The following is a 21,924-nucleotide window of genomic DNA, read 5'->3' as shown; positions in this document are numbered from 1 at the left end:
GAAACAAACTGTCAAACGTCAAATGGTGTCAGGACATTTTCGTTCCAGAGATTTCCAAAGGCTTTGTAAGCGAATCTTGGCAAGAAAAACGTGCGAAACTTATCAAAAACTTTCAGGTTTCCTCACATCGAACACCATCCAGTGACTTCAGCGACAAGTAAGAATATAGTCTTAAGCTTAAGTTGATTATCCATATTGTTTACTTTTCTTTGCGGCCTGGTTTCCACAGGGGCGTATTTTCTTCTAGCGCAAGAGTCAACATATTTTCTTGTCATTCATTGATTTTTGAGTAATTGACTGGAGTTGGTTTTTATTTTTGGCTCACCTAATAGTAAACCGAATCTAATGCGTATAAACGAGGTAATATTGATTTTGTACAAATGATGACTCATGCGACTTGCAATTCTGTGAATTCCCGAAGTTTTATACGAGGTGTTCTGTTTTACTGAGAATATATTCAAGGTTTCTTTACAGAATGTCGTGGAATAGTGGTCCCTACCCCCAAGGAGGTATGTATTAAATCTGACCTTGTTGGGTTAAGTCAAAGGTTTTAAAAACCGTAATTAGTGCTCACGCAAATATCCGTTGTGCGGATGTTGTATTCATTGCTTTTCGTGCTGGCTTAATTACGAGTATAAAAAACGCAGTTATTTTTACGTCTATTGTCATTTATTATTTTTATCTAAAGCCGTTGAATTTATAGCAAAAAGTATTTGCAATAACAGTGAGTAATCAAATATGCTCTAGTTTTCAGTACTATTTTTTTTAGTTTGACCGTATCAATCTTCAATCAGATAGATTTCTACATATTTTTATAACATGTGATTATGTGTAAGGTGCTTGAACTTATCCTTTTTCTGCGTTTTGTTTATCTACGTATTATAATAAGTCATTTTGACTGATAAACAGCTATCAGTAGTGTTTTTTAATCTATAGTGTAGTCATTATAGATCAAAAACGTAATTTATTACAGTTGATACAATTGGAAATTTTTCTGCGAAATTATTCAGTAATAATTCGGTTTTTAATTATTTTTTTATTACTTGTGGGTTAATTCCTTCATAACGGTTATAAAATGTGACCTTTAAATCTGAGGCCCAGACACAATATTTCGGCACTTAAAAGGTCCACTTTGTCGATCATATTTACAAAACTCGATTCTCGTGAAAGATCCCAAAGATAATTGAAATTTTTGTGGTTTAGGGAATCAAGGATATTATGGAGGTCCGCCTCCACAACAACCGTATCCTGGCGGTTATCCCGGCGCACCACCATCGGGATATCCTGCACCTCCACCTGGTTATCCAGGTGCTCCACCCCCAACTGCATATCCTGGTGGACAACCAGGATTTAATCCACCACCACAACAACCTTATGGAAACCCATATGGTTCAGCAGGCCCGCAACCAGGTGAAGATACTCCCTTTTCTTATAACACTGGTTCGTTCTCTATAGTTTTCGGGCTGCTTCACTGCTTTTGGTCTAACATGAACTTTTGTTTCGTACTAATTTTTGGTTTTCTGGATTTGCTTTGGGTCGTTTTAGTGTAGAATTGGGAACATGTAGTAGTTTGTGTGTTTTTTATGGAAACTGGAAGTAAAATAGAGTCGCTGTGGCGGAAGAATCCGTTTGGGAGTTTTTGTAAACTGATTTTTTACACGCCAAGAGCGATGTTTTTGCTTTAAACTAGTTGCTTAACTTTAAACAAACTTCGTGTAATTATAGCACTACAAAAGGCGTTTAATGTAATAAAGTTCAGGGCAAACATTCATAAAAGTTTTAATGTCGTAATTTTTATTTCTAAATTCAATGCAAATTAGGTTGTGTTGAATTGTTTTTTATGTAAATTACTGATTGAAAGAATTACGACATTCATTTATTTAAATGTTCTGTAGGTAGGAGTCGAACTTGGAGTATTGGCAGCCAAAACAAAAAAAATTAGTGACTAATTAATAAATTACATACTTTTAGAAAGAGAGTTCTAATTTTTGTTTTCTGGAAGTGGCGTTTTATGCTTTTTAGAAATTAGTTTGATAGAAGTAGAAGTAGAACATTTAAAATGCTTGCCTTGTTGTATTGAGCCTTTGATATGATAGGTAGTTGGGTCATTTTGGTTTCGGTCTTCTAGTAGGTGCCCAAAATTTTAACCAGGCGGTGTCGTTCTGTAACTTTATTCAATATTTGGCCATAAAACATATTTACTTGGAATAAATTTATCTATATCCATAGATTAGGTTGCTTTATCTTTTTTACTTAAAAAAACCGAAAAATTATATTATCTAGAGACATTGTGACATTAAAACAAATTTATATGCTTCAGTAAGTCTGCTCACTTTTTGTTAAGGTTTTTCCAGAAATTATTGGTAAAATTGTCGCTTCTAATCTTCAATTCTAATAATAATTAAGGCATCGTTGATAACAGTAATTGCAGATATAATCTATTATCACCGCTTTTACTTTTTTAATCGTTTCCTTTTGCAGGGATGTATGGAGGGCAGCAGCCTTACGCCGGCGATGCCTACACCGCCGAAGACCCAGAGGTCAAAGGATTCGATTTCACCGACAAAACCATTCGGCGTGGTTTCATTCGTAAAGTATACTCAATTTTGATGATACAATTATCCATTTCTCTCGCATTCATTGCCTGGTTCTTGTTCCACGAACCCACAAAACGTTTCGTCCAACATCATGTGGAGTTACTAATAATATCGTTGGTGGTAGTCTTCGTCACAATGATTGCTCTAGTTTGTTGCGGAGAGTTACGAAGAAAGACGCCCACCAACTACATCTTCTTGTTTATATTCACGTTGGCGGAGTCTTTCATGCTTGCTGTTTGCTCTTCGACGTACAACGCCGAAGAAGTAATGATGGCAGTGGGAATCACAACTGCGGTTTGTCTGGGGTTGACATTATTCGCTTTCCAAACGAAATATGATTTTACGATGTGTGGTGGAATACTATTTGTTGCAGTTTTGATTCTGTTCATCTTTGGTATTGTGACCATTTTCGTTCATACTAAAGTCGTGAAAATGGTTTATGCTTCGTTGGGGGCTTTGATATTTTCGATTTATTTAGTGTATGACACACAGCTCATGATGGGTGGCAACCATAAGTATTCCATTTCGCCAGAAGAATATGTTTTTGCAGCCTTGAACTTATACATTGATGTAATTAACATCTTCATGTACATTCTGTCCATTATTGGCACCTCTCGAGATTAGACAACGCCAATAGCGAGATCGACTGTGTAATAAGTTATTTTTTCTCATATTTGTTAATTGTTGTTTGAAGATATTCTTGTAAATTCAGTATTCAATAAACATTAATTTTGGACGTCTGATTTTAAATACTTACGCGGTGTAAGTATTATAAGAATTTTCTTTTATTTTCGGAGATGTGTATTGTATACCTCCATGTGTTGTTGTCTTAATAATAATTATGTAAACGCTAACGTAAGGCGAATTTCTGCAAATAAAAGTGGCTTTCAAGTGATTTAAAGGGACTGAATTTGTACAATATTTACAAGGTAAACAGATTGGATTAGTTCCACGTTAGACATTGCAGAAATGTCTTACAATTCAATGACGAAATAATTATCTTTGATTATTGAAAGTAGCTGTTAGATCTTCAAAAGTCAGTGGTCGGTACAATCTGCAAACAACGAGCCACTGATGCAAGCGCTTATTATATTTACGACTAAAGCGTTTTGTGATGAATCACTGTTACCTACCTTCACAATAATAATTAATAATTCCTTTACTAGTATAATGATAATATTGTATAGATATATGTAGAAATAACTATAGTTTTTAATGTTTACTGTAATAATGCTTAAGGAAATAAATGCACTGAGATATTGTCTTGCACTGGATTTTTTTTATTCATGTTTGAATCTTACAATAATTAGTAATTAGGTTATCAACCTTTTGAAAAAAAAAATTTCTTCTTGCCATATAAAACACTAGAAAAACGATTGTAATATAACATAACATGTTCCTTAACGAAAAAAAGGAAATTTGCACGAAAAACCGAAGTAAAATTAACCGAATTTCTCGTAACACGTCAGCCAAGTCAATTTCTCGTCATTATCGTCAAGTTTCACATCTGCGTAAGATGATGTATAATAAGTAATACGTTTACTCCAAAAAAGAAACGAGATACCTATATCAGAACTTTGGCATAGTTTTGGACTTCCGACTTTTGGAAAATCTAAGAACGCCATTTTATCTAAAAAATCGCGAGAAAAACGATGGCGCAAACCGCATCTCAATATCTGAAATAGTTTCCGAGATATCGAACACGAATTGTTTTGAACCTTCAAAAATTTGGCCCTCTGGCGACAACCCAAAAATTCAAACGGTCATAACTCAGTTATCTGTTGACGAAAATTCAAAAATTCCCATGTTTTTGAATTCACCGTGACATTCTGCGTAAAATGAGCACAAATTTGTTGAGTTTGCTTAATAAATAAACGAGCCATTGACCAAAAACTGTTTTGAAGACGTCATCTTAAGGTGATTTTCAATCAATATTTTCAAAATAAAAACTACGTTTAATAGCTTTGAATTATACATCAGTCGAAAGAGGAGCTCGAATTCTATCTACTGGCCAAATTTGAGATCGATCGGACAAATAGTTTACAATTTATGGCCAAAAACAAAAAAATTGAAAAAATTGTATCGATTGAGTCGGATTTTTTTTTCGCGAAAAATCGACTATCGAATTTTGGGCTTTTGAGAACATTTTCTTACGTAAAATGAACCGAGAAAATGAATGGCGCAAACCGCATCTCAATATCTCAAACAGTTTCCGAGATATTCAACTTTAAAAATTAGAAAAAATGAGGAAAAATGAAAATCAACTTTCCGAAACTTTGATCGGCTATACCTCAGTTATTTGTTGTCGGATCTGAATTTTAATCCTAGATTTGGAATATGCGGAAAATTCTGCGCAAAATGATGTATAATAACTCAAGTTTTCTCCAAAAAATAAGCGAGACATCGATATCAGAAGTTTGGCATAATTTTAGTCATGAATTTTTGCGAAAAACTCCATCTTTCGACTTTTGAAAAATCTAAGAACGAATTCTTAGCTAAAAAATTGCGAGAAATACGATGACGAAAACCGTTTCTTAAGATCTGTCTTAATTTCCGAGATATTGAGCACATATTGTTTTGTAACCCGCAAAATTTGGCGCCTCTGGCGACAACCCAAAAATTCAAACGGCCATTACTCAGTTACGGTTTGACTTTTTTTTCCGAAAAAATTTAATTTTTGGAGTGAAGAGTGAAGTTTGCTTTAGTTATGTTTTAGCTCCAATGTCCGACCTCTGATCGTAGCGCTGGCGGAGGATGTGTCAGTTTTTTTGCTTCTTTATCTAGGGTGTCAGTGGTGACATTTGAGGTTAGGTATTGACATTTGAATAAATATTTAAAATTACATGTGGTTAGTCACGTATCTGATATTTTTTTCAACGTGGCGCAACGAAATTTTATAAGCTCTCTTTGTAACGAGCAACCAAAATGACTCGAAATCAGAAATTCGTCAAAGTTGTCGTCCTCGGGGACATCGGACGAAGCCCTAGAATGCAGTATCACTGTAAATCATTATCAGAAATGGGGCACCAAGTGGATGTGATCGGCTATGGGGCTACAGAACCCATGGAGTCTATAAAAAGAGACCCATTTATTTTGTACCATTATCTAATACCAGTTCCACAAATTTCTATAAAGTTGGTTAATTATGTCTTTAAGACCCTTTTTCAAGTGCTTAATTTACTGTTTTTGTTGTTTGTGACGTCGAAGTCGGATATTCTAATCATGCAGAATCCACCTGCGATTCCTGCAATGGTGGTTTGTTGGTTTTATACAAGAATTGTAGGAGCAAAGTTTGTTATTGATTGGCATAATTATGCTCATACTATTATGGCTCTTAGTGTGGGTAAACGTCATACCTTGGTGAAAGTGACTAAGAAAGTTGAAACTGTCTTTGGGCAGAGAGCTGCTCACAATTTTTGTGTGACCAAAGCTATGAAGGTTGACTTGGAAAGGAATTATGGAATTAAGTAAGATCCTACCAAATCAAATTCTAGTTCTCAATTTATTTTTTAGAGCAACCACTTTGTATGATAGACCTCCAGAAGTCTTCAGACCCATTACTTTGAAAGAACAACATGATTTTTTCCTTCATTGTGGGAAAAAGTACAACAACATATTCTCAAGTCAGGGTGACAATGAGACAGCTATTAGTAAGGAGGAGAATGGGGTTGTGGTCTTAAAAGCCAACAGACCTGGACTCTTGGTGTCTAGCACCAGTTGGACAGAAGATGAAGATTTTTCTGTCCTTTTAACAGCTTTACAAGGTAGTCAAACGAAATGCCTCTAATGAAACTAAGTTTTTTGTTTCTAGAGTATGAAACTCAGTGCCAAAATGATAACCCCAGGAACTGTCCAAATTTGATTTGTGCCATAACAGGCAAGGGACCTTTGAAAGAGTATTATCTAAACAAAATATCCGCCTTGAACTGGAGACACGTCACTGTTATCACTCCCTGGTTGGAGCCTGAAGACTATCCTCTACTTTTAGCATCTGCAGATTTAGGGGTTTCCTTACACACAAGTTCCAGTGGTCTTGACTTGCCAATGAAAGTTGTAGACATGTTTGGTTGTGGCCTTCCTGTTTGTGCCTTCAACTTCAAATGGTCTGTAAAAAACGTCGTTGACAACATTTTTGACAATTTTTTTGTAGCTTGGATGAACTAGTTAAACATGAACAAAACAGCTTCACTTTTTCTACTCCTGAAGAATTATCAAAACAGATTTTAAACTGGTTTGAAAACTTCCCTAAAAACGAAAATCAGAAGCGTCTGGCGTCCAAATTCAAGACTGAGTTAGAGACATTCCAAAACTTGCGGTGGCAAGAAAACTGGACACAAGTAGCAAGTTACATTTTTAAATAAAATTCTACTTAAAAGTGTTTATTATTGTAAATTCTATCAACTAAATAAACTGTTTATACAAGTAAACGTTCAATTTCTTGTTGGATGTTTTCAATCTGAGGCTTCAGTTGGGAGCCTTCATTGGTGGTGACACTGCAAGCAATCACTGATCTGGAGACGCCGCAAGCCCGCCCCAGTGCTTGTTTAGAGCGGACAAACACATATGGAACGTTTTTGTCTTCGCAAAGAAGCGGTAAATGCAACAAGATCTCCAACGGTTCGGCATCTGCGGCCATCACAATGAAGGCGGCGATGTCGCGGTTGAGTGTTTTGGTGACTTCATTAGCCCCCTTTCTGAGTTGTTTGTAATTCATTGCCTGTTGAACCAGGTTAAGAATCTTCGTAGTCAGAATGGCTTCAGCCAAAGGGTAGGCTTTAGGGTTCACTTCTTCAGCCTACAACGAAGAGACGTAGAAACTCAAACGATTCGCTACAAGTCGACTTACCATTTTAATTGAAACGAGAGCTGTGGTAAAAATGTATTTATTGACAACCTCTCGGCGAACTTTCGCTTCACTGAGGAGCCGCGTCTGTATAAAGCACGTGGGAATACAAACTTTGGCGTCGTATAACCTCACAAAATGTCGCAGTTAAAACGCAAATGTCAATTAGGATCACAGAATGGGTAATACAGAACACTGACTCCATTGTTCCAAGCTGTTTCTAAAGAGCGCCATCATGCATAATTTTCATGTACTAAATCGCAAAAAAAAGTGTAAAAGCTCTTGTCGGGATTCGAACCCTAGTCCAACTCTCTGACTCATTCGGACTGTTCCCGAGCCTACCACGCAGACTTCTGCGCCACGCAAGTTCCTGTTGAATTGATGCAATGCATGGTATTTCCAGCGTGAATAATCGTTTGTAACCTTGGCACTTTGCAAGATTTCTCGATGCTGGCTGAAGACAAGATGAATTGGAAGGGGTAATGTTAAAGCGCTATCTTGCATAATTTTTATGAACTTCAAAGCAGAAATTAGGAGTCAACCTGTTCGAATCCCGTTGAATTCATTTTTGTTAAGCTTTTTTTTATTTGTAATCATTAGTTACCAATTTGTTTGTAAAGTGATTGAAACAATACCAAAAGAAATTGGGTGATGTGATTGCTTGAATAGTTCAATAAGTACAAACTAATAAAATAAACTATTTTAATTAAAAATCAACCCAACAATAAAATTAACGATCACTAGCCTCAGTATTAATAATATTATTATTTAATATTAACAATATACTGAGAAAGAAAAGTTCTTAGCATTGCTCATTCAACATTACAAGATTTTAAGTAAGAAGTAGTACAATAGGAAAAAATGATGGCCCTTACAACTACGTAGTTGTAGGGGACATAGAAAATATGTATATTATTGATTTTTTTTTTAATTGTAATGAATGAATAGTAATTCGGTGAAAAAACGGTAAAGACACCGTTTCCACTCTTGTAATAATTGTAAGTGAGCGATATATCTAAATTACCAAGTAACCATAACAAATCAATAAGAACAATCATATTGACAATAAAAACATTCATTCAAGGAAATCGGTCAAAATTGCAGTTTTTAAAATAAGGTAAATTGTAAAGAGGGTCGCCTGTGAAATTTGTCGACAGCGCGCAAACCTCGCGCAGGCTCAGCTCCTGCATTTGTCTGAGACGCCACCTGTTTGACCATTTTTGGAACTAGATAATTTATAAACCAAATTCGCCTCGAAGCTAATACCCCGTGATTAGGATTGATTAGGATATTAGGAACTTTGCTGGGTGAGGTTGGTAGTGACTTGTCATTTAACGTTTTCGAAAGTTTGTGATGTCATCAGAGTGGGGGTGCCATGTGTACAAGCGAGTTCCACGTATCAACCGCTTGGCTCAAAAGTAGTTTCTGGTGGAGCTTATTTGGTTAGTTTAGGTCGCCGGATGATATTAGTGCCGCAAGTTGAATAAAACTTAGATAAATATGAAGTCCTTCTTCTTATTCGCTTTGTTGGTGCTGCCCGCAGTCATCTTCACCATAGATAATGGTAAGTTTTTCCTAATTTACCGAAATTTGAGGATCACGGTGCATTGACTCTCACCTACTTTACGTGGCAAAGATTTGGCGAAAGACTTTTGGTATCAAACCTCTTAACATAATTGGGGTCACCGTTTCAGCACCCCTTATTTTCTTTTTATTTATTTTACATACAAAATTGTGCTGCAAGCACCCAGCATATGTACACCATCTTTCGTTACATAAGTCTGCTTCTTTAGGACACAAAATGACAGCGTATGCTGAGGAGGACCCCCTTGAAGACGATGTGGAAATTGAAGGAGAAGGCGACGTGGAAGAAGTAGCAAGTACTGACGAAGAGGAGGAAGAGGAGAAAACGACAGCATCGCCAGATGCAGACACGACGCTCCTCTTCGTAAGACCCATTGCTACCGCCTCACAATTAGGTTGTTTTTCACGCTCTCTAAAACACGACCAAACTAAACTACATGATTTTACAGAAATCCCCGCCGGAATCCCTGTTGAATTTTTGGTTGGGTTCCGTAACAAGGGTAAAGAAGACTTTATCCTGGAGGCATTGGAAGCGTCTTTCCGCTACCCCATGGACTTCAATTTCTACATTCAAAATTTCTCAGCTATTGCTTACAATAAGCAGGTGCAACCTGAACAAGAGACTACTTTAGCTTACAGTTTTATACCATCTGAAGCTTTTGCTGGAAGACCATTTGGTTTGAATATAAACTTGGCTTATAGAGACGCTTCTGGCAATTCGTTCCAAGAAGCGGTTTACAATGAAACTGTACAAATTGTAGAATTAGAAGAAGGTTTGGATGGAGAAACATTCTTCTTATATGTGTTCTTAGTAGCTGGTGTTGTCCTTCTTCTTGTTATTGGCCAACAGACTTTGTTGTCGTTTGGTAAGAAGCGCATCACCAGAAAATCAGTACCTGTGGAAACTGGTACTAGCAACCCAAACAACGTCGACTACGACTGGTTGCCAAAACAGACGTTGGCCTCTTTGAGTAAGTTCTAAAAGTACGAAAATGTCACCTATAACTTTGTTTTTTATAGATAAAGACAAATCACAGAAGTCTCCCAAATCCATTAAGCAGAGTCCAAGGCAACGTAAGGTTAAAAGATCCACCGGATCTGAATAGTGATTTTTTGTTTCACTTTGTTTTTCACGTTTCATTTGTACATTGAACAGGGACACACAATTTGCAAATTACAAGTGCAGTCATCTATTTATGTTTTGTATCCTGTGTTGTGATTTTTTTTAATTGTTGAATTTTTGCAGATAGTGGTAGAGTTAAATTATGTGTAAATACTATACGATCATCGTATTATAAAAACGAATTGAATAAAGCGTAACATTCTTTTTGTGACTTTCTAATTTTGTATTTTTTATTACGAAAGTGTATTTTGATTCTACAGATTCATTACTTTCTTTTTCAGATTAGAATCCTGATATTTTAGAAATCCCTATTAGAGAGATTCATCCCATCACGTTTTGATATCCGTCAAATCATTCTGATACGTATTTATATATTTTTGGAGTTCTTTAGCTGTTTTTTTTAAGAATAAATTTACAGGTTGTCAACACAAGAATTTTTCATAAAATCGCTTTTTATTGATAGCAAAAACACCATTGATATTGAATTAATAAACCTTAAACTACAGGAAGCGATTTGAGATATCTGCAGACTTGTGCTTTTAACTTTTGTGTGTCTAAAGCAGATGGCGCCCAAGTTTACAACTTTATTCAAAAACAAAGAAAAATAAATCATACGCGTATTAATTTAAGATCTCCACATATTTACTCTTTCAAATACTTTCGGTATAATGTAAACGAAATCCATGCCCACATAAAATTATTAGTTTACGAAACAGCACTTTATTTCATCATTTATTTATTCATACTTGAACTTTAATTAGTTTTCACGGTCTTGGTGGAGGTCATCGTCTACGCCAAACTACCCATTTTAACTTAAGAGTTGTTTGCCCAGTATTAATCTTTAGCTCCTTTCGTAAAAAAATTGAGCACTTACATTAACAGGCGAAGAAAAATGTTGCTTCGAGAACAATATCGCAAAAATCCTGAAAGGCAATTTACAAAAAAGCTGTAAAAGAGAGCCGGCAGATTTTAAGAACATTATTAAACACTATCAATAAATAATTTTAAAAGGGAGCTATTTTTTATTATATTTTTCAGTTAGACCCACCATTAAAAATTTCCGCCATTTATTAGAGTCGTTGTCAGTTCTTAAGAATCGCTCTACTATATTTTAAAAGCAATGTAATGTTATGACGCGCTTCCAATGGCTCATAAAAATTCCGCTAAAGCTGGGGATGAAAATGCGCCGGGCTTCGATCTCCAGAGATGGGGATTACCCGACGGTTTCGTCACCTTCGGCGATTCTGGCTCCAACCCCAATCACCTGCCTTACCCAAACTGATTCATTTTTCTCCCGTTATAGACCCAATTTGGCTGATATTAATTTGCAGCGGAAATTGTCCAAGACTCTTCGTAAAAATCAGTTTAAATGTCATCGGCCACAATCTAGCCTTGAACGTCGCTTTATTCGACATTGAGTTGGGTGTGGTGAGACAATAACCGGACTAAAATCGTGACTCCGGACTATTTACAATTGGACAAAAGTGCACAATTTGTGCGTAAAATCTCTAATTACCGACATCTCACAAACAGTTTCGGTACGGCGTCCACGACACCGACGTCAGCAAATTTTTTTTGGCTCGTAATTATGGTGGTCCATGTAGGAAATGAATTGAATGTCAAAAGCCTGTTTAGGCGTGTACAATATTTACAGGATTAATTTATATTTCGAGTAGGGGAGTAACTAAAATGGGCGAGTATAAAAGCATTCAGACCTCTGACAAAGCGTATTCATTTTTCAGACCTACAGCAAGGTTAGAAAATTCGCAAAATCAACGAAATGAAGGTGAGTGTGTTACTCTTTTAATTAATTTTATCAATTAATTACTGTTTTTTCTTCCGTTTTTACATGTATTGTAACAAAAGGCACTTCGCGCTTGCAACTTAATTATACAAATTAATGGTAATTGGAGGGCATTTTTGATCGTTGTGGCGTTAATTTTGTAACTTTTATTACTGATGCGTTAATTATAATACGTTCGTTTGTATTTATACGAGTGCTTTCTTTATTGTTTGCGTTTGTCTTTATGCTTTGGAAGTGCGTTTGAGAAAAAAGAATGAGTTTTTTTTACCTTTTAATAAGGTCCCGTCTGCTTGTTTTTTACTCAAATAATATCTCTTTATTTAATAATTAAAAAATGCTAAAAGGTTGGCTGATGCTTTTCAGTGGAAATGCGAGTTTTATTTCCTTGTTTAGAAATTTAATTTTTTTAAGATGTGTATCACACTTTTCTCTTGCAAATTTAATTTACTTCTTTACACTAGATATTTGGTGTTTTATCCAACAGAATTTAATGTACATTATGGAAATTAATATTGAATTATTTTCGGTTATTATGTAATTTTCGCGTCCTGTTTGTGTTCATTCGGTTACAACAGTACTATAATAAAAAATTTAAACAACGTAGAATGATTGTTTACTGAAAGGTCAAGGCGGAATACTTCCAGTTTTCATTATTTCAAAAATGCTCCGGTTATTTACTTTGTTCTCACAAGAAAATTGGTCCAGTAATAAAATGTCAAATGTGTTGAGTTTCAAAATCTATTAAATTCCTTGTGGCCAAATTTAGTAACGCGCGCTTCCGTTTTTTATTCCCTGAACGAAAATGCGAGTAAAGACAACCATTAGGAAGGTTCACTCTTGTAATGATCTAATAATTACTAATTAAAGCGTAGCCATTGCGCTACAGATGGCTGTTATAGCAATTAGGTAATTGTGGGAATGAAAATAAAATTATCCTGTATATTTGCGGTGAAATTTCTGAAACGGTAAATTAAGTTTCAAGTGTGCTTATTTCGCCATTATCTCTGTTAGTCGAACAAATTCCCAAACAAATAATCGCCACAATAAACCAAAAACTCTTCTAATCCTTCGAGTGACATAATCCCCCAATCAATTTCTCGTGTCTTCCACGGCAAAAGTTACCTTTTTATGTTCGCTCGTATTTTTCTAACCAGTGTTGCTGTCATCTCTTCTTGTTTTTTGTGGCGGCGTCTAAGGACTTAGCAGTGAGGCACGAAAGGGATGGAAGATCCCGCAATATTTAGGGTTTTTCAGTTTAGGTCGTTGCAAGTTAAAAATCCGAGAAGTTTAGAGGCAGAGTTGGAGTGGAGGGAAGGAAAGTTGCAGACTTTTCTTGTCACATTTTTTGTAAAGAACGCTGGAAGTTTGACGATGAATGTTTATGCAATGTTTTCTTAGGCTTCATTGTTTTCGCAGTCACTACCAAATAGCTTCAAGAGTTTAATAATCGTCTTACTTGCACTCAAATTTTTCCCAGTGGAAGAGAGCATTAACAAAAATTACACATTAGGTACACTTGCTTTTTTTAAGGCATAAAAACTAAGCATTTGCATGTTTTTGCGGAAGTACTTCCGGAAGGTCTTTAATTATTCCTTTATTTCCTTCCAGTCCTTCGTCGCCGTGTGTGTCGTCCTCGCTGTTAGCTCAGTGAACTGCGGAGTTGTGCCCGCCACCACCCTGGTTCGCACCCCCAGTTTTGACAGTGCTATCATCAAGTCTGACCGTCTTGGCGGCAATTTCGCCTACAGCACCGTGGAGGGTCATGCTTACGCCGCCGTATCCCCCGTGGTTCAACGCATCACCGAGCCCGTAGGCGTCTCCTACACCGCCCATCAAGTAAATCTCGGCCACATCGCCACCCCCGTCGCCGTCTCCCAGCCCATCTACGCTCACCAATCCATCGTCCACCAACCCATCATTTCCCACCAACAACATGTTTTCGCCGCTCCTGCGGTCGCTCCCGTCCTTGCCCAAGCTCCCATTTTTGGTGGCATTGCTAGCGCCCCTATCGCTGCCGCCCCCGTCGCTCCCGTTGCTGCCGCTCCCGCTGCCATCCAAGGAACCGTCGTTGATACTGATACAGTTGCTGTAGAGTCTGCTTAAATGCTATTTTAGTCAATAAAAAATTATTTATCGTAATTTGTTGTTATTTCCTCAAACACCGTCGATAAAAATGCACAGCCTATGTTTTGACTTTCAATGTTACGGGAGGAACCGGTTTGGAATTTCCATAAGAAGTGGTTCACTAGAGTCGGAAAAAACACACATAAATGTTTATTTATTGATGTAGCGCTTGTTGATGGCAAAATGAATAAATCAAAAGTTATTTTGATACGTAACAAATTGGTTTGCTTCGATTTGAGTATTGGCCTTTGATATTATTTTAAGATCCACAGAGTTAACTTTTTTGAATATCGCTTTGAGGTTGCGAGTTATGTAAATTAAAGAGCTGACATAAAAATCTTCCAGCGGCAAAGATATGGGTGCGATTTTGTTTCTCAAAACGATAAATATCGGCAGTGATAAAATATAGTCATCTTTGTCTTTTGCAGTTGAAATTTGTATTTTTGTCCTTGTCATTTATCACTTCGTCTCGTATCGTTCAGAAACAAAATCGCACCCCTGATTTCAAAACGAATCTTGCCTTTTAAATTTAAAAGTCAGAAACAAAGTCATTTACAATAATTGATTCTCAAACGAACGAAACTTACGGGAAGATGCAGACTGATAGAATTTTAATTAATAAAAAAGCGGAGGACGGCAAACGAAATTTTAATGTTAATTTACATCCCACTTCCTACTTACGTATTAAATTTACGCATTCTTTAATTAAAAAGTCAAGGACGGCACGACTACCAATTTAGTAGTAGAAACAAAAAATTGATATTATTACATCATTGTTTCTCTTAACCGAAATTAAATAATGGAAATGATATTTTTCATTAAATAAATAAAAAATCCACTAAACATTGGAATTTCACCCGGCGCATCCACCACTTTTGAAAAATAAATAAATTGATTGCCGCTGTATCCAAAAATAAAAATAGCCGCTTTGTATCACGTCCAATTGGAAAAACGTTTAAAAACGGATTTTTAGTAACGCATCGTGTCATCTGCTCGTATAACATTTACTGTACAAACGTTGAATTTCATTATTTTAATAATTTGAGCTGACAAAGGAAAATAATGAAAGCGCTCTTATAAATCGCACAATATACTCTGCTAGCAATAATACTACAATTTTTTGCTGTTGAGTGGCGATATAAAAAGACGCAGTATAAGAGAACCAAAAATGAATAAATAGGAGCTGAAATTGCAACAACGGCGCGTAATTTATTGTCTTGCTTTCCACACACCACACGAACTAATTGCAATTAGTTCTGAAGTGAAACTTTTTTAATACAATTTCAGATCAATAACTATATTCCCGTTTTGTTATTACAGGTAAATCATATTTTCTCGTGACACGTACGCAGTGAACTTGGGTGGAATATCAATTTCATTCAAGCTATGTTTTCTATACTCAGATGAATAAATAACAAACATTGTATACATTATTCATCCTCCCTTCAATGTTACATTCCGAAATCAATTTCATGTAAAATTTTCAGGATATATATGTGTGTCAATTATATTCTGGAAGTCGTCTTGTAAACATGAGAACGAAAACAAGCGAAACAATTTTTTAATAACGAATTTCAGCGTAATAATGTTGACTAGCTGTTTATCAGTTAATAGATTTGTTCAATGGATAATTTACTGTGAATTAATTTGGAGTGCATCGGTTCGAACATAATTAATTACATTTTAAAACAATTAATGCAAGTGGACTGTACACGACTGAAACATTATAAATAATTACCCAGGCAAACATGAACTGTTTTATTAAACGTATGTTTACATGGGACCCTTCGTGCTGCTATAAACATGAACTATATGGATAAAACAAAATTACATCATCACAGAAAATTACATTTTGCAGTGTCAATATCTCAAAAAGGTTCAAAATTTGCTAAACAAACATAAAGAATGTTTGTGCCTTGTTATTAAAAACAAAGGAAGCAAGAATCTATGAAACTAATTTAGCATAATATGAATATTAAAACTTGTGCCAGATGCTGAAGCAATTAAAAGCGTATCTAGCAGAATTTAATAAGGTTTAATCTTTATATTCGGTGATTAAGTCTTCATTAGTTCTCTCGCGTTATTACACTACGTTTAGTACAAAACGAGTATGGTTAAAAACAAGAATATTCCGCCACTTAATAAATTTAACTAATTAAACTTCGTTTAACTGACGTTCGAGTTAAGTTGCACATTGTCCTCAATGAAGAATCTGTTCTTCCCACTGTTCACTAATGAATTTTTAATGATTTATGCAGTTGTGCATTATAGCTATGACAACTTCATTTGCTAAGCAGCTTTTACATCTCATTCGAACGAAGGCACAGAGCTTTGTTAGTTTTATTAAGGTTGAGCTTTTATCTTATGATGAAAGGAGCTTATTATGGCAACGTCGCGGTTATTTTCTCAGTCGTAAGGCCTAACTTCATTTTAATATAAGCTACTTCACCTACTATTTCGTACGTAATCTCCACGTCAGTTAAGTGTGCGATTTAGAAAGCTGCACCTGTTCTCAGTCCATATAACACTTCTTAAGGGGCATATACACGGCGTTTAGGCACTTGGGGGAATATGGAGTCATAATTTACAACAGGAATTCTTGTCGTTTTTACGATGCCACTATTATTATAATTCCAAATAACGCGAATAAGAGCGGAAATAAATTTTCCTGGTTACGATCGTACATTTTATTTATTTTCGACAAATATGGAGAAAATAAATAAACAAAAAATTTTAATAAATACAAAGTAAATAACAGCTGTGTTGTTACCGCATTTTCCAATTTCTAGGTAAATTTATTTAGAATTTTTACAAGATAATGTTGTAAGACTTTATGGCTTCGTGGCGTAGTAAACATGCCAGAATAACGGACCGATTGGCTGTATAAAATTTCGCTCGGATATTGTAATCCAAAAACACTTTTATTTTCAAGGATGTAATAAATATCGAATGCATACATTCGATAGATTCGTAGTAGATGTAGTGCGGTGTGTAAATCCACCGCTTCCGCTTTTAATATCGAAAACACATAAAATACTCCGAGAGAAATTATAATTCTTTTTCCGTCGGTAGGGAAAAAGATTCAAACGTTCGTTGGTGTCAAACTCGGTAAAAGTGGGCACATTAAGTAGATTGCTCGTTTAATTTAACCAAATAAAATAAATTAGGCGGTGTTGGTGTTCAGGGGCGGCGGTCCCAGAACTAATCTGCAGATTTTGGCTCTTTAGCACTTTTTCTGGACTTCATTACTTAATGACCCTTTAAGGGCCGTGTTCAGGGGCGTAAAGCGAATATGCGCCCTCTGTTTGACCCATGTCGCAGTGACGGGACGCCCCAGCAGTGGTAATGGTGCGTCTCTTTCATGGCCTGCTACGATCTTTGGTTGACTGGCTCTGAATACCGCCAACACGAACGGACGTTTTAGGAAAATGCTCTCCTTTTAAACACAAATCCTGATTGCCTCTGCAAGTCATTTCTCCGCTCAGGAACACATTCGGGATACTTTAAAGTTTCCACTGTCGTGCAATAAAATGTTTCACAATTTTCTACCCAGCTTAGATCTTTATTAGGAGAGATTTACGAACTAACACGAAACGACTCCATAAACGGTTGGAAGTTTCTCATCAAAATTAAATAGAACTGGATGTTTTTCCAAACCACTTTGGCTCAAGCAAACGAGTAAACCGAAACGACGCACAAATAACGTCTTTTAAAAAGTTGCACATTGCCAATGCAACGCAATATCCCTCGTGAGCTCGTTTGGAATAAACTTACATTTATCAAAATTCACGCTGTACAAAATCACTGGTAGAAAGTTGAATAAAATCCACCCATTTTTTCGGTGGGACTCCCCATTAACCCCCTTTGTCTTCATAATTAAATTCTTCCCCCATAACGGCAAGGAATAATAACGGGTGTGTCAGTTTTTTCATAATCCTTTCAGCCACAACCAGAATTTAATACTTGCGGGATGATGCTAAAAGCAAGGAGAATAAAGCTTTTATAGACATAACGCTGAATATAACTTAATAAAACTGATATCCCAAAAACTTTTGAAAGAAACTTGGCGTCTCCGTGAGAGCTCATTTCTTTTGTTTCCATTGAAGTCTCGCGCGGACGAAGACGGTTGTTTTGTTCGACCACTCCATCTTATATTAAGAAAGATTTCTAGCAAACGGAAACTCGGTTCCACTAGTACTGTTATTATTTGTGGACTTAAACATATGTGGGGTTGTTTGCGGTAACTTTAATCTCCTTTCATGTCCATCCCTTTTCACTACTGTTACCTGAAGCTTGCAGGAATTAGTCAAATAGGGAAAGATGCCGTGAGAATTATACTCCACAAACACGCGAAGAGCACATTCCTTCTGCACACAAGATACAGTTATTAATGGACGGCCATATTTGCAAGAAATTGTGGGCAATTGTTGGCTACAGTATCGGAGCATTAAATTAAAGCGGAACGAACTCCAAATTACACAGAGAAATTCTCAGCATTTTTTCAGTTATTGTTCAAAAATGGTGAATCGCTAGTAAGAGAATTTAAAAATTTCATTTCATTTCAGGGGAAAACTCGCTTTATCACGTCTTGTATTAGCGACAAAGAAAGTTCTTTTAATTTTATCCTAAACTCATTTTTATCCTTAAACGAATTTTTGCAAAACATGTAAAATCTCTGTCAGAAAATTTAAGCGGAGAGAGAAATAAAAAAGTTATTGCTCTTGTTGTCTTATCAGTATACGAAGAATTCTAGTAAACGCTGTAAAGTTTAAAAGTCTTCAACTTATCTGTTCCGTTGTTTGAAAATAAAGAGTTTAAAGTTTTCACCCATTCGCATTATTCATAGTCTAATATGTTGTGAAAATAGCTGCAAATCCAATTATTCATTTTATAGGGGAAACTTTAGTTATTACATACACATAAAGTCTTTTAGTACTAACACCTTACTTTGTCTTAAAATAAAAAGAGGAGTTTTCAGAAAATCGGCAATTTCATCAGCATTTAAAAAAGTTTAAAACTCTTTTTACAGTTGTTTTATTGTCGAGTTTGACGTTACCGTCCTTATTTTAAATGAAAAAGATTCTACTTTAATTGCACGTATAAAGTACCATGTTTATGGAAAATGTCTTGAGCCGGGGATCAGTCGTTTTTTCCAATTCCGCGTCGAAACTAGACTAACAAGGGCCTTGTTCTTTCCTATCATTATTGGAACAAAGTATTTTCCTAGAATATAACGAGAAGCTTCCGAATGATCGGTAAATCAGCATCAGTGGAAAACTCCCCCGGAAAGTTAAACTGGCGAAACGCAAATTTGTGGACGAGCGGTGTTGAAGCTTTTAATTACGACATGTGACGAAAAGGCTTCTTAATTAGATAAAACACATTGCAGAGTGTAGACGGAGGTTTTAGACAACAGATAATCATTCACAAAGCTCGGTGGAAATTTAGCTTGAAAGCGTAATCCGAGTGAATCAAGTCGGAAAAATAACTCTCAGGTTTTACAGCTCAGCCGCAGCAATTGTACTTGAGCTCTTCGCCATCGAGATAAGTAAACTGAAGTTATTATCTTACTCCATTATTCTTGCTCACCGTCCCTATATTGCAAAAAAGAAAATAAAGAGCCTATTTCGAACTTTCCGCTAATGCGTATCGAATTTTAAATGAGTCTTTTGTTCCAAAGCGTTCTTCTGTAAATATACCACTCGGAATTATTTCCTGCATTATTGCTTTCTGCATGCTGATGCATTTACAAACACGGGGCTCTTGGAAGCTCGAGACCCTCTTGATCAAAGGGCCACGCTAACAAGGCAAAGCATAATATTTCATATAATCAGAGTATTGGATTTAAGCCGGAAAAAGAGCCTCAGCTTTCATTTTAATCGATCAAGTGGAGGCATTTTATTACTGGCAATTCCCATTCCAATTTCCCAAGGAATTCAAAGTTGCGAGCAACCTGTACAAGATATGCAGCACAAAATACGTCCGGCAAATAACAAAATACCGAGTACTTGTTCCATACAATTGTAATTAAGTTGGCAAAAATAGTTTTAGGATGACATTTAAAGTGCGCATCGATCTCTGTACTTCATGTTAATTTAAATTACTTAATAACAGTGTCAGGTGGTTTGTAATTAGTATAATTTCTTGTTCGTATTTGCAACTTAACAGACTTAGTTAGAGTGTGATGACAGACGTGTTGAGCAAGGGTATGTGCAACACAACGTTAACGCAACAGTGGGAGGATTTATAAGTAAAAGGGTAAGTTCCCATCAGAGCGGAAGAGAAATTCCAGACAATTATTTTTCGGTGCACAATTTTTATGGAAATTTGTTGGCGTGCATTGTGTAATTGTTTAGCAAAAAAATGTGCATAATGCATTATGTAAAGCTCGGAGAAAAAATAGTTTTTGGGGTGGAACGATTTCCATAAAACCGCGAATAAAACGAGTAATAAATAGGTTTGCATCTGACACAGTGTGGTTTTCCTATGTAAAATTACTGCTGTAAATGCTATTCAAAATGAAAACAATTTAGAACGGACAGCTTCATTATTCAGGCCAGGAATTCCATAAATTTAAAAAGAACGCAAAATTCAACTTCCAGCTAAATCAGGGAAAATTCATTTATTGGTCAAAAATTAAAATTTACTGTGTTGAATCTCGAAAGTTTTTCAATCAACATTTTCAGGCGAATTTTATTACTCCGCAGGATTGTGGAAAGAATAATTTGTCTTTAAATTAGCTAATAAAAATTGTAATTTTGTGTTTATTCAGTTTGATTAGTTTGGAGACGCAACTGTTGTGGTAATTAATTCCTGAGACGATGGCAGATAATAAATTGTCACAAAGGAAGTAAACAATAAAATTAATCTTTTTATCTTTCGGCGTTCAGGTGTGACGTTAAAGGATCCAATAACGAAATTAAAACGGGTAAGAAGCTCTCGAATGTAAAATGATTCCCCCAAGACTTTAAAAAGAAACTCCACGAAAATAAATGTTATCCTTTAACAAATTTTCTTTAATTAAACGTTTTATGCTGTGGCTAATTAATGTTTATTTTATCGTTGATAAACGATGTAATTTAATTATTCACTCGATATCTCATCCCAAATGGTGTTTAGCGTCGTTAGAGGGTTTTGGAACTCGGTCCCTTATAAACATATCACGGTCTAATTTATTACCTCGCTTTTACAGTAGTCGAATAGAATTCTAATTAGAATGAGAATAATTAAACGCACCGTTCCGAATTTTTAATACTCGATCCATTACGTGATCTTACTTTCCAGCGTTGATTATTAAAAAGTACATAAAACCGATTTTTTTTCCACACGCTTGCGAGAAAATTTGAATTCAGCAGCAATATCGTTCGCCTGAATCCGAGCTTTGATGTCTCTTCAATTTCCCAACTAAGTTTATTAACTCACACCTCTTGAAATATGTTTTCGGATGGCGAAAAGAAAAGACCAGTAAATTTGAATTTCTCATTTCAAGGCTTCTGACTTTAAATATGTCACTCAGCGCAATATCCTCAACGGGCTCGCAAACTTCACCGTAAGTTTGGTAAACGAGAAGTGTGACCCCGTCGTGATTTTTCAACATCACCCCGCGCTTAAAAGGCAAACCGTGTTACCCAAACATTCGAATTTTAGAAATCGAGCTCGAGCGACTCGCTTTAAAACAAAAGAGTTTTCTTTACAAAATTAGATATTCAAAAAAAAGTGTTTGCCACTACCGAGAACAGTGGACAATACGAACACTTCTAATACGAGCGAACTAAAAATTGGACTTGTAGGAAGGATCCAATAAATCAAAATCTCCACTAATTAGTGTTGTTTGATTCATAATAGAAGT

General features: G+C 35.9%; 5 protein-coding genes across 6 annotated transcripts; 4 read left to right on the top strand and 1 right to left on the bottom strand.

The window, feature by feature from the left end:
* The first annotated feature begins 19 nt into the window (after positions 1-19).
* Positions 20-3,866, top strand: LOC148179637 (protein lifeguard 1-like). 2 transcript variants are annotated; one of them, XM_088030665.1, is made up of 5 exons: positions 20-65; positions 117-157; positions 475-509; positions 1,204-1,410; positions 2,482-3,866. In XM_088030665.1, exons 3-5 carry the CDS (start codon positions 476-478, stop codon positions 3,219-3,221), a joined length of 981 nt encoding a protein of 326 aa, XP_087886791.1. In that variant the 5' UTR covers positions 20-65; positions 117-157; position 475; the 3' UTR covers positions 3,222-3,866. The 2 variants fall into 2 exon arrangements, with proteins under 2 accessions (XP_087886791.1, XP_087886790.1); XM_088030664.1 differs by having other exon boundaries at positions 1,204-1,440.
* A 1,487-nt stretch (positions 3,867-5,353) lies between these two features.
* On the top strand, positions 5,354-7,024 carry Alg1 (ALG1, chitobiosyldiphosphodolichol beta-mannosyltransferase). Its single transcript, XM_088030770.1, has 4 exons — positions 5,354-6,064; positions 6,111-6,361; positions 6,409-6,700; positions 6,748-7,024. The coding sequence occupies exons 1-4, from the start codon at positions 5,523-5,525 to the stop codon at positions 6,956-6,958; spliced, it is 1,296 nt and encodes a 431-aa protein (XP_087886896.1). The 5' UTR covers positions 5,354-5,522; the 3' UTR covers positions 6,959-7,024.
* On the bottom strand, positions 6,961-7,632 carry hoip (NHP2-like protein 1 hoip). Its single transcript, XM_088030771.1, has 2 exons — positions 7,444-7,632; positions 6,961-7,392 (listed from the first exon to the last, which is right to left on the bottom strand). Exons 1-2 carry the CDS (start codon positions 7,444-7,446, stop codon positions 7,012-7,014), a joined length of 384 nt encoding a protein of 127 aa, XP_087886897.1. The 5' UTR covers positions 7,447-7,632; the 3' UTR covers positions 6,961-7,011.
* Positions 7,633-8,771: 1,139 nt separating this feature from the next.
* On the top strand, positions 8,772-10,366 carry l(1)G0320 (signal sequence receptor subunit 1 l(1)G0320). The gene is made up of 4 exons (XM_088030871.1): positions 8,772-9,004; positions 9,234-9,419; positions 9,474-9,995; positions 10,045-10,366. Exons 1-4 carry the CDS (start codon positions 8,941-8,943, stop codon positions 10,128-10,130), a joined length of 858 nt encoding a protein of 285 aa, XP_087886997.1. The 5' UTR covers positions 8,772-8,940; the 3' UTR covers positions 10,131-10,366.
* A 1,193-nt stretch (positions 10,367-11,559) lies between these two features.
* LOC148179633 (uncharacterized) lies at positions 11,560-14,056 on the top strand. The gene is made up of 2 exons (XM_088030591.1): positions 11,560-11,933; positions 13,560-14,056. The coding sequence occupies exons 1-2, from the start codon at positions 11,928-11,930 to the stop codon at positions 14,052-14,054; spliced, it is 501 nt and encodes a 166-aa protein (XP_087886717.1). The 5' UTR covers positions 11,560-11,927; the 3' UTR covers positions 14,055-14,056.
* Positions 14,057-21,924: the final 7,868 nt, after the last annotated feature.

Source organism: Gnatocerus cornutus, chromosome 2 (assembly GCF_029298725.1).
Source record: "Gnatocerus cornutus isolate USDA-ARS CGAHR chromosome 2, icGnaCorn1.1, whole genome shotgun sequence".
NCBI lineage: Eukaryota > Metazoa > Arthropoda > Insecta > Coleoptera > Tenebrionidae > Gnatocerus > Gnatocerus cornutus.
The sequence above is the reverse complement of the archived record's forward strand: the minus strand, read 5'-3'. Positions and strand labels throughout refer to the sequence as shown.